Below are 11,098 nucleotides of genomic sequence, written 5' to 3'. Positions count from 1 at the left end.
GGGGCTGTGCCCTCCCAACCCCGTCTGCGGGGAGCAGGGAAGCTGACAGTATCTGACCTTGGCAACAGCACAAAACATCCCTTATCAGCTTTCTTGTGAGCATAAATCCAAAACACAGCCTCTTGCTAGCTAGAAAGTTAACTCTGTCTCTGCTTAACCCAGGGCAGCACCCATCATCTTCCTCTGTGTTTTTGACTGCGTTGTCATGGCTTCCATTGGGGTACCTATTGTAAGTAGGTAATGGATCCGAGAGTTTAGCTTGCATCAGAAGATGGATTTTCAGCATGCTCTAAATTGATCTGTAATGGCTTGGTCTGGCTTACAGTCCAAGTAAAAAGAGAGAGAGAGAGCAAAGAGGGCAGAGGTGTCAAGGGAGCAAATGCGGGTAAATGGGAGCATTGCACTTTCTCTCACTTGAAATGTATCATCTCCTTGTTTATTTTGCAGACTCTTTTAAGATCCAGTACATGCAGTTCATGGCATACATGAAAACTCCTCAGTATAAAGCAAGTCTGCAACAGTTACTGGAGCAGGAAAAGGTAGGTCTCATTTTCAACATTTCTAAACAAAATTGCCAGACTACAGATACCTTAGATGCGAGGGAGAAAATGCTGGAGATGGGAATTGTCTACACTCAACACCAGTGCTGTACCAGGCCAGTTATAGACTCTACCAGAGCAATGCTGAGGCTGGGTGACTGTACCTGGGCATTTTATTGCTAACTCGGTCAGTCTTTGCGTGCTTAAATTTCCCATCTGGAAATCGGGAGAGATGCACCTCCCCTCTGCTGCCCCTCCACCTGTAAGACTTAATTCACTGTTTCTGATTTTTCCTTTATTTTGACACGAGGCTGTGTGTACCCATTCAGGAAGCTGGTATGTTGAACTCTGTCCTTTTCTTCCATTTGGGATTGGCAACTGCTTTTCTTCTCTAAATGTCTCGTGGGCCACAGGAGCAAGAGGTGGTGGTCAGCATCTCCAGCCGTGTGCACTGCCTGAGTACATTCCTGCCCTCCACTCGGAGGGGCTTCCCTATCCTGCGAGCTGCTGGTCGAACTGCTCTTAGATAATTAAATTCTGCTTCATCTAACTAAGGATTGTAGCAACTTTGAATGAGGGCTGTCTTGAAAAACACACAGATACTGATTCCTTGGAGCTGAATTTTCTGTTTTTGACATTATTCTTTCCCCACTGTAGGAAAACCTAAATGAATTGACTACTGTAGCGTCAGGATGGCTCATTAAACTTGTAACAAATGGAAATATGGGATTAAAAAACCCAAACTGTCATCACTGATTTAAGAGACTTTAAGAAGCGCTCTTAGTATTGGTAATCTTAATGTGTTAAGATTACGCTGGTGAGCCAAGTGTGAATTTACCAAGTCGTGGGTTGAAATACATAGGGAAGTGAAGAAAATCCTGCAGCTGTGAAGTGTGGCATTTTTCTCTGCTATGGATCCATCTCCCCAGCAGAGGGAGGAGATTTGCTGGCTAAACACCTTTTCTTGTTTTGCTGTACCTCAATTATGAATAATTTAATTGCTTTATAAATTAGCCCTGATGACAGAGACTGTGCTTGCCACTTTTATGGAGGAAGCTTTCCCCATAGAGCTCAACAATAATCTTTAATTTCTGGCCAATTCCAGCTTTTGGTAGCCCCCGTGGAAGCTGTCCTTTGCTCTGTGGCCTTTGTGGAAGTGTCAGCATAAAGCCATAGCGTTGTTTCCTCGGGTTTTCCGTAACAGGAACTCTTTATCCAGATGAGAGAGGCTAACTTGTGCCACCCTGTTGGTTATTAAGAACTGGTTGATGCTGATGTGGCGTGCACGCAAACCTTTCTTTCTAGGGTTGTTTCTATTTGTTTTCACAGTCAAACAGCACTTTGAATTTTCAACTTTTTCCTTAGGCAGCGTATTTTTCTACTACTTCTGTACTTGTCAGGAAAGCCAGCATAAAGTTAACTTATCTTCTTGCATAGAAAATGGCATGAGAAATGGTAGCGTGCAAGTATGGTGCCATACACCGAAAGTATAAATTGACAGGGTGGAAAAGTAATCACTTGGTGTTGTCTGACAGCTGTTTCATACTTTAAGACATGAAAATGAGGAATTCAGTATGAAAATATTTTTTTTAATGGAGTGTTACACTGAGAGCATGGCAAGTTAAACTTCACGAAACAAGAGAACTTTGCTGGATGAGTGCTGTTGTTTATTCCATTTAATAACTCCCTCTTACACGAAGGCTTTTTAAGTACAAGAAAAACATTTCTGTAATATGATTTTAAAATAAACAAGATGCTGTGAGCTGCTAGTTCACCAGATCACCCTTAGATGGAGCTGTCAGCCCCTCCACTGCTTGTAAAGGCTGAATGAAATGACTGATGCTGAAGGCAGAAATGATTTTTTCAGCATCACCTATGGCAGCCAGTTTAGCATTGCAGTGACTCAACTGTTTTTTCCCAAGTCGTTGGTGTGAGAGGCAACAGAAGCCGTACGCCAGGTCCTGTGGAACTTGCCAGCACTGCTGCTTCGCTTCCCACGTGGATTGCCTGGAGGATCACGGTGCTTTTTGCCCTTGGCCTGTGCTTTTTCTGGAGTGATGGCTCAGTTTCTGCACAACTCCTATTTGGCCTCAGCAGCAAAAATTGGAGAAAAACATAATCTCCAGAGCCTGCTCTTCTTGCTGCGGTCTCCTTTCAACTGGGAACTGGATAAATGAGACTCTTGAGCCAGTCCTTGCCTTGCCCTTTGCTGCTCACATAGTGCATGGCCATGGAGTAAGGAAGTGTCTAGTTAGGGAATGTTATGGGCAGGAAATGTTCTGCAAGTAGAAGGGTCGGGTAGCCTGCTGAAGTAATTTTGGCATTAGAAATAGAAGTGGTTTGGCTTATTTATGACTTTCTTCCTACTTCCCCCCCCCAGGGTATTTTCATTTACTGCATGTCTTCATGAGTATTGTGTAGGAAAACTCTGGATTGGGACTCTGGAGATTTAGATTCTGTTCCTGGTTTAGTAACAGATTTCATACAGATAATCTTCTCCAGTTCCATTAGTTGGTGCTAAAAGTGTATTCTCTAACTCTTCCCTCTTCCAGGAAAAGAATGCTCAGCTCCTGGGGACAGCACAGCAGTTATTCACCCACTGCCAGGCACAGAAAGAGGAAATCAAACGTCTTTTTCAGCAGAAACTTGATGAGGTAGCCCTGAGCTGGTGGAAGTGGATGCTGTTAGTCATCCGCGTGCAAACATTTTTCATACAAATAAGTAAGACCAGAGCAGTCTCAGGTCTTCAGCCTCTGTTTTGCAGCAGATCATGCTATAAATAATGTGGGATCTGTATTGCTCTTTGGTTATATTTATCTTCGTTGTTGGAATTGTTGTGTGCCACTCTGTGCCCAAGGGCAGGCGGTGACAGACCGCAGACTGGGGTATTTTCGTAAAGGATGCATCCCCTGCTGGTTGAGCAAACTCTGCGTTGCTAACGCAAGTTCAGAGCCACAGAAGGGAATACGGTGCCTCTCTACAAAAATAGTATTCTCTTGGCTGGCAAGACACTAAATGCCAGTTTTAAAGTTGAATTGCTGGAACAGCAGCTCCAAGTGAGGTACTTTTGTCCTTCCTCGTTATCCCCTAGCAGTGACCAAGTGCCTTGGAGAATGCTGGGGGACTTCCTGTGAGCTGCATAAATTCTGTTGATCTCTTCAGTGTCACTTTTGAATGTGACAATCATCTGGAATTAGGGTGACAAGACCTTACTGAATGATCTCTTTCCTTCTCACCCTTCATCTTGTAGCTGGGAGTTAAAGCTCTGACCTACAATGACCTGATTCAGGCTCAGAAGGAAATCTCTGCTCACAATCAGCAACTGAAAGAACAGACGAAACAGCTGGAGAAGGATAACAGCGAACTCAGGAACCAGAGCTTACAGCTGGTGTGTACAACGCTTGTGTGTGTAGCAGGGTGATGCTCCCATTGACGTAAGGAGGACAGGTCATGAGCCGAGGGCTGACCCTGTCTACAAGGCATCTTAACGAAGGAAAAATCACCCAGCTGCTGTAGCTGCTCTGTAACAGATTTTTTTTTGGTGGTCCTTTCTCTTGGTGACCTTTATTTGCCTCTGACGGAACGCTGAGGTGCCAGTTGGCTCTGGCCTCGGCTGCGTCCTGTAAAGAGTGCACTTTGTCACTGAACCTGGATCAAGAAGTTTGTACAGTGCTTGCTTTGTGGTGGCCGTAGCTCGTGTCTCGTTCCTCTTGGTAACTCACATTGTTAAGGTGGGTGAGGGGCCACTCTGGATGTGGAAGTGGTTAGGGAGGCTAGGTGATAATACTCTTTTGAGAAAGAACCAGGCCACCTCCTGCCCCAGTATGTGGGGACCATGGGACCATTTTGGTGGCATTTGGCTTAAGCTGAGAGGAGTTTTCAGTGGGCTAAGAAGGTTCTTGCACGTATCCAGTTGAAAGGTGCGTGGCTGTCAGCTCACTCGTTGGGTGAAGTGGTTAAAGTTGTCTTTTGAGCTGGTTATCCTCTGTCTCTGCAGCTTAAGGCCCGGTGTGAAGAACTGAAGCTGGATTGGTCAACGTTGTCACTGGAGAACTTGCTGAAAGAGAAGCAGGCGTTGAAGAATCAGATTTCTGAGAAACAAAAGCACTGTTTGGAATTGCAGGTAGAGAGCAAGAAATAAATCTTGGGTCACCAGCTTGGGGTAGCTCTTGGGCAATGGGCCAGTTAAGGGCATGTGAGGAAATAGGATGTTAAAGGATAAGCTAGTGACTGTTTTCCTCCCCCCACTTTCCCCAGAGATCAATCTTTTTGTTAGAGGGCTTTAGTAAACCTGAAGAATAAAGATGTGGATAATTTTTAAAGGAAGTAGATGCTATGACCGGATTCCTTGGTAGTGCTGTGGAAGAAGGAATCGTGATTTATCACGAAATCTAGTTAAAAAGCAATGACAAGGTGAAAAGAAAAGTCCTGCTTGTTTGCATAATATGTGGCTTCATTGTAATGGCTTCCGTGTGCTCTGATGTCTTGATTCAGGAATCAGTTCCCACAGAATGTCACTTACCAGAGAGAGAAGAAATTAAGCTCCTGTGACTGGAGAACTTTTCTTTCCCTGTGAGATTAGCACTAGAGCTAATCCAGCGTTTTGCTGGGTGCCTTGACATGGAGTCACTGCTTCCTTCAATGACTGGCAGTATTGAGTTACTCCATGCTCTCTATATGAGTCGGAGATATTTCATGTTTGCTTTCAAGATCTGAGAGGTGCTTTCTGAGAGTCTCTGAGCCATTCCCCTTACCTGCACCTTTTGGTCTCAAGCTCAGAGCAGCGTGTTGAAATTTGTTTCTCAAATTTTGGGTCAATTGTTCTGCATTGTTCCCAGAAATGAGGCCGCTTTTCCTGAGAAGCATATCAAGGCAAAACGTCATAATGTGATAGAATTGTTAAGTACGGTCTTCAATCGTTGTCCTCTTCTTTGTTTAAAGATCAGCATTGTGGAACTTGAGAAGAGTCAAAGACAGCAGGAGCTCATGCAGCTGAAGTCGTACACACCGTCTGATGAGTCCCTGTCAGTACAGCTACGCAATAAAAACCATCTGAGCCGGGATCCTGAGGCTGATCATGGCAGGTTCCAACTGGAGCTTGAATGCTCTAAGTTTCCTATGCCCCACATCAACGGCATGAGCCCCGAGCTGTCCATGAACGGCCATGCTACTCCGTACGAAATTCATAACACTTTCAGCAGGCCCTCTTCCAAGCAGAACACCCCTCAGTACACGACCTCTCATCTGGACCAAGAAATCGTTCCGTGTACCCCAAACCACGGCAGCAGACAGAAGGCAGACAAGATGACGAGCTTGTCCTTACCCGATTATACCAGGTTTTCCCCGGCTAAAATAGCACTAAGGAGACACTTGAATCAAGACCATGCAGTCAACGGAAAAGCAGCAACTAACGAGATCCAGAGGTAAGAGTGATCATTCGCTAGCACGGGAAAGGAGGGGTAATACTATTGCTTGTTTTTAACAGCGATGGTTTATTTGGATTGTGGAAAAAAATTTTAAAAGTGGAGTTTTATACTCTTGCAAAGGTTTAGCATCAGGAAAACCAGCAGTGACAGCTGACCGGGGAAATACGGCGGTACAGTGCCTTGAGTTTGGTACAGGCATTCCTTGCAAAAGAGAAGTCATGAGCTTTTGTATTCTAATGATGGTACGTTTCTGTTCCAGAGCTGACCATGTCAAAGAGAATGGCCTTACATATCCGAGCCCTGGTCTTTCAAATGGCATAAAGCTGAGTCCTCAGGAAACTCGGCCCTCTTCCCCAGCGGCCTTACCAATTGCAGGCGAGAAGGTAAGAGATCTGCTTGTGCTCAAGCGCAGAAGTGTTACACCTGGTAGAACAAAGAAAGTTGGCCAAACTAGGGGATGCAGGCATGCTCCTTTCTGTGGTCACCTAGGTGTGGAAAATGACTCAAAGTACAGTAGGTGTGGTACAATAAAAAGAAGGTACTGGCTAGATGAGAGAATGCTGTGCTCATGAAAGATGTGCTTACCTCTGAGTTGCTGGTTTGCGTATGGACTGTGCCGGTAATGCTGTAGGACTTGTTTTTGATCCGATGTGTGTCTACTTGACCTTGAAAAGTAGACTCTTTTCATAGTTAAAAAAATAAAAAATAACAAAAAAAATGTCCACTGCCTTGGTCCAGCCATGAATCGTACTGGAGCAATCATATTGCTCGTTTCGGAGCATGCAGGTGCTCTCCAGTAGCAGGTTACCATGGAAATATTTCTGGCTGCTGCACCTTCTGCGTACAGAGGGCCTCAGGATGTGAATTCTGTCAGATGAGTGCTTTTCAGAGAGCTCTAACAATGACACTGGGAAATGAGCTTATGCTTGGGGCCAGCAGTAGCTTTAATTTACGTATTTCTGTGCTGTTGGATATTGCTGTGGCAGTAGCCTGGTGTTGGTAGCAAAGCTGCTCCATGCATGCCCTGTCTTTGCTATATAATTATCACTTTTAATTGGGTGATCTTCAAAGAAAAAAAAGAAGGGGGGGGGGGAACATAAATGAGCAGGTTACCATTACTTTAAAAAGTCTTTTCAGTAATAGCATGCAATGAAGAACATTACTTTCTCTTTGCATTTACAGGTTTTGAGAGAGAGAACCTCTGTGAGTAATGGAGAAACTATCACCAGCCTACCTATCAGTATTCCTCTCAGCACAGTGCAGCCCAATAAACTCCCTGTTAGTATCCCTCTGGCCAGCGTAGTCCTACCTAGCCGTGTTGAGAAGGTGGTGAGTAAGGGATTGTCAACACTTTCCATCCCTAACTAAAATCACACTGGGCAGTAATGGGGTGCTGTGCACCGGGATCCTTGGTGGGCCGCTAATTTCAAATGTCTGATGCTTCGGGGGAGGCTGCTGTCGGGATGCGTTCTCTTGGCTCGTAGTTAGTCTGTAGATTTTTACTCTCTCTTGTCTGTGGGGTGGTGGTATTTCAACCAGGAAGGAAAGTAGAGTACATGCCTCAGGAGATCCTAGTCTTAAACGTCTGGCTGGGTGGAAGAGGTGCAGAGTCTGAGAGTTTGTGGCAGTGAAAGCAATCACCCATGTCAGTTTGTTCTTAGCCCCTGCCTTCTTACAGACTCTGGGAGACAAATTCTTCTCCCTCAGTTTGGTCATCCCAAAATTGTCTGGCTTTATCACATCCATGTGTAGGATGAACTTGAACAGCACCTTGAGGCTGTACTACCTAATGTGTGAGTGACTGCTCAGCAGAGAGCAGCTAGAGAACTTTTGGAACCATCTCTTTTTGAAATCCTGATCAGTCCATGCTACTCTGAGGCAGAAGAGTTTGTGCTGCTGGCACAAGAGCTGCAAATCCACAAACGCTTGCTGTACCAATCCCATCTTTGGAAAGCTGGAGTTGTTTCGTTGTAGTGAATCCATTATCTTTTTCCATGTGTAGACTTTTAGCTGTAGCAAAACTACAGTCTGCCCAGCTCCGAGCAGAAGCTGTATGTCCTCAGAGCGGGTGCTCTGGATAGCATCTTCCCTTCGGCAGATGGTTTATTCAGGCTGCCGTTTCACAGGTGTTTAGCCCGCTTTAGGAAACACCTCTTGGTGATCATACCCTCAGAGAGCGTCCCAGAGAACATAGCCTAATGCATTGCCTGTTCAGTTTGGGGTTGTTTAGGGGAGCTTCGTGTGCACAGGCTCGGGGACACGATACAGTCATTTGTTTCCTTTCTGGCTGCCTGTGAAGCAGCAGCCTGAGGCGGTTGTTCTCTGATTGCAGTGCTGCCCTGAGTCTAAACTTTCTGGGAGGATGAGCCTGTTCTCCCTCTATCTGCATGGTATCAGTTGTGTCCTAGATACTATTGCAGGATCATTAACTGGATATTTATTTTTGTCCCATAACATGCTGATCTATATTTTTCTCAGAACAAGCAAAATCTAGGACATATAGGAGGTAGAGCCACTTTCCTTGGTAGATCTACTAATGCATGTGAATTTGTTTGAACTGTTGACTTTTGGGTGTCCTTCCTGTACTAAAATGTCTGTTTTTCTCTTCCCCAGAGAAGCACACCTAGCCCAGTTCATCAGAGTAGAGACTCATCGACACTTGAAAAGCAGATTGGTGCTAGTTCTCATAATGGCGTAAGCAATGCTGCTGGAAACAAGCCACTGGCTTTGGCTACCTCAGGTAACGGCCTCGTCTACGCGAAGGTGCGCTGTGTCTCGTCGTGACAGCACTCCCGAGTGCACGTATCGGAGTTTTCCGAGCACTTCTTGTCAGGTCATTCAGGCAGTAGAGCGCTAGAGAAATGTGTGTTTTGTAACGAGACCAAAGCGTCACGGATGGTGATGTTTTGAGACAGTATGTGCCTACAGCTCGGATGCATTCTGGCATAAAGTATTGGTTTGACGTGCTTTACCTGAACTGCAGCACCTTGCAGTGGAAATAAAGAATTGCTTTTGTAAATTCTTCTATATGGATTAAGAGATTGCTGGTTGCCACATTGCAAAGGAAAGTGTTGCGTAGCTGTGCTATGAGCTGATGATCCGGCTTTACAAGTTTTATTTTACAGGGTGGTGGAGTTTTTTTAATAGCAAAATGAATTTCTTGCTGCAGGTCACAATGGTGCCTCATGAGCAGTTGTAAAGTATCTGAGTAGGAAAAATATCCAACAGGAGAGGGTAGGGATAACCTTGAAGTGCAGACATTGCTTCTGAACTCAGTCATCTGGTGGAGTTGTGGCCTTTAGCTGCTCAGGATACGGAAATGTTGTGGACCAGGAAAAGTAAGTTCTAGCCTACAGAAGCTATTCTACAGCTGATCCCTCATCAGAGAGCACATTTGTTCTTCATGTTTCCCACCTCGAGGGGCTTGTGTTGTTTCTTGCATCTGTTTTGCAAAGAAGGGCTTGGCTGCAGTTTTATAGAAAACCAGTTTAAAAAAAAATCTTGTAGTAAACCAATACAGTTTTCCCTTCTACCCCTTTGATTTAGACAGCCCAGAGACAAGGCCTTACTGGAGCACTAAACTCATTTACGATACACCGTGAAAACTACGTAATTCCCTTCCCAAGCTTCCTCCCATGTGGCATTCTTCTGACACATTTTCTTTGAAGATCCCCTGTCACTCCCTAAGCCACAGCTTTTTCTTTAATTTTCAGAAGGAGGTGGGCTGAATAGATGACACAGTCCCTTCTTTTTTGGGGAAGGAAATGGACTGAATTTGCCCGTCTATTTCCTGGACGATAGGAAGGAGTTGAGAGTAGAGGAGCCCTGATTTCAAAAGGTGTAACAAAAGAAACTTACACTTGAATTCCTTTTAAAAACCGGATAGAGCACAGGCTATCTCCATATAACACATGAATTTTCCCGACCTGGCAAACGAGTAATGAAAATCGTTAACCCCTAACTGAGACCATCGGCGCACAGAGCCACGTTCTCAGCTGCGCTGTGCAAAAAGCAGCTGGGCAGCTTCCTGTGTAACACACAGCTGCTGGCTGATGGACCGCAGGTAGAGCTGAAACCACTCCCAGCCATCCCCGAAACCTAGCACTGTGACCTCTCACTCAGCAGAAGCAATGATGTATACTTTCCCTTTCAACAGGTTTTTCTTACTCTTCTGGCTCCGTGGCAGTCAATGGAAATCTTACAAACAGCCCAGCCCATCTTAACCATAGTGTTGATCAGGCAGCTCTGGACGACTCTGGGAGTCTGTTTAACTCAGTAGGGTCTCGGAGTTCCACTCCACAACATCCTTTGCTAATGATGCAGTCAAGGAACTCTGGGCAAAACTCCCCTGCTCACCAGCACTCAACAAGCCCCAGGTTAAATGGCACCTCCCAGAGCCTGGTAGGGGTATTGCAATATGCAGATGCTCAGAAGATGTTTGCCGAAGGAACAAAGGGGGATCTTCAGTCTGATGCAGCGTTTTCAGATCCTGAGAACGAGGCCAAGAGAAGAATCATCTTTACGATCTCTCCTAATACAGGACATGTAAAACAATCCCCTTCCAACAAGCACAGTCCTCTGCCCACGAGCGCTCGGCTGGACTGTGGCCAAGCACATGCGCAGGATGGGAAGAAGCGAGGCCGGCGGAAGAGATCCTCTACTGGGAATCTCAGCGGGAACTCCGGGGTCTCCCCTAAACGCAAATCCTTACCTACTGTGTCTGGACTCTTTACGCAACCGTCAGGTTCACCACTCAATATCAACTCCATGGTAAGGCCAAAAATGAAGAGCTCTAGCAAGAGACAAGGGTCTGGGAAAGGTCTTAGAACAGTTGAAGCTTGTTTCTAATTCAGTTCTTTAGCATGCTCTCAGGCTGTTCCCGTGCTAGGAGCTAGAACCGGTGTGAAGAGCCTTGTGAAAAGGGCCCCTCTGAGAGGCGAGAGAATTGCTGAAAAGTTGGCAAACTATTTCTGTGTACGTAGAACATCTTCAAAGAGTTCTTTGCTGTCAGAGCATTAAAAATTAAAAATAATCTCTTCCCTCGTGACAAAGAGCTTGTTTCTGCAGTGATTTTTAGGCTGTAGGTTAAATATTTTGAAAATAGTTTAAACTAAGATTGACTAAATAGCATCA

The 11,098-nt window shown here is 45.3% G+C and overlaps 1 protein-coding gene across 1 annotated transcript in view; it reads left to right on the top strand.

Annotated features, from left to right (window-relative positions):
* Positions 1-447: 447 nt before the first annotated feature.
* Positions 448-11,098, top strand: part of DOT1L (DOT1-like histone H3K79 methyltransferase) — a gene marked incomplete at its 5' end in the record, with an annotated part of 17,569 nt that continues 6,918 nt past the window's right edge. Inside the window, 9 exons of the mRNA XM_010073219.1 lie at positions 448-539; positions 3,092-3,193; positions 3,790-3,927; positions 4,537-4,662; positions 5,481-5,962; positions 6,225-6,348; positions 7,109-7,294; positions 8,579-8,705; positions 10,122-10,735. Of these exons, the coding sequence (XP_010071521.1) occupies positions 448-539; positions 3,092-3,193; positions 3,790-3,927; positions 4,537-4,662; positions 5,481-5,962; positions 6,225-6,348; positions 7,109-7,294; positions 8,579-8,705; positions 10,122-10,735 (1,991 nt within the window). The remainder of the gene's footprint in view (positions 540-3,091; positions 3,194-3,789; positions 3,928-4,536; positions 4,663-5,480; positions 5,963-6,224; positions 6,349-7,108; positions 7,295-8,578; positions 8,706-10,121; positions 10,736-11,098) is intronic.

Source organism: Pterocles gutturalis, unplaced genomic scaffold, assembly GCF_000699245.1.
Source record: "Pterocles gutturalis isolate BGI_N339 unplaced genomic scaffold, ASM69924v1 scaffold7607, whole genome shotgun sequence".
Lineage (NCBI taxonomy): Eukaryota > Metazoa > Chordata > Aves > Pterocliformes > Pteroclidae > Pterocles > Pterocles gutturalis.
This window is presented reverse-complemented; position numbering and strand designations above follow the sequence as displayed.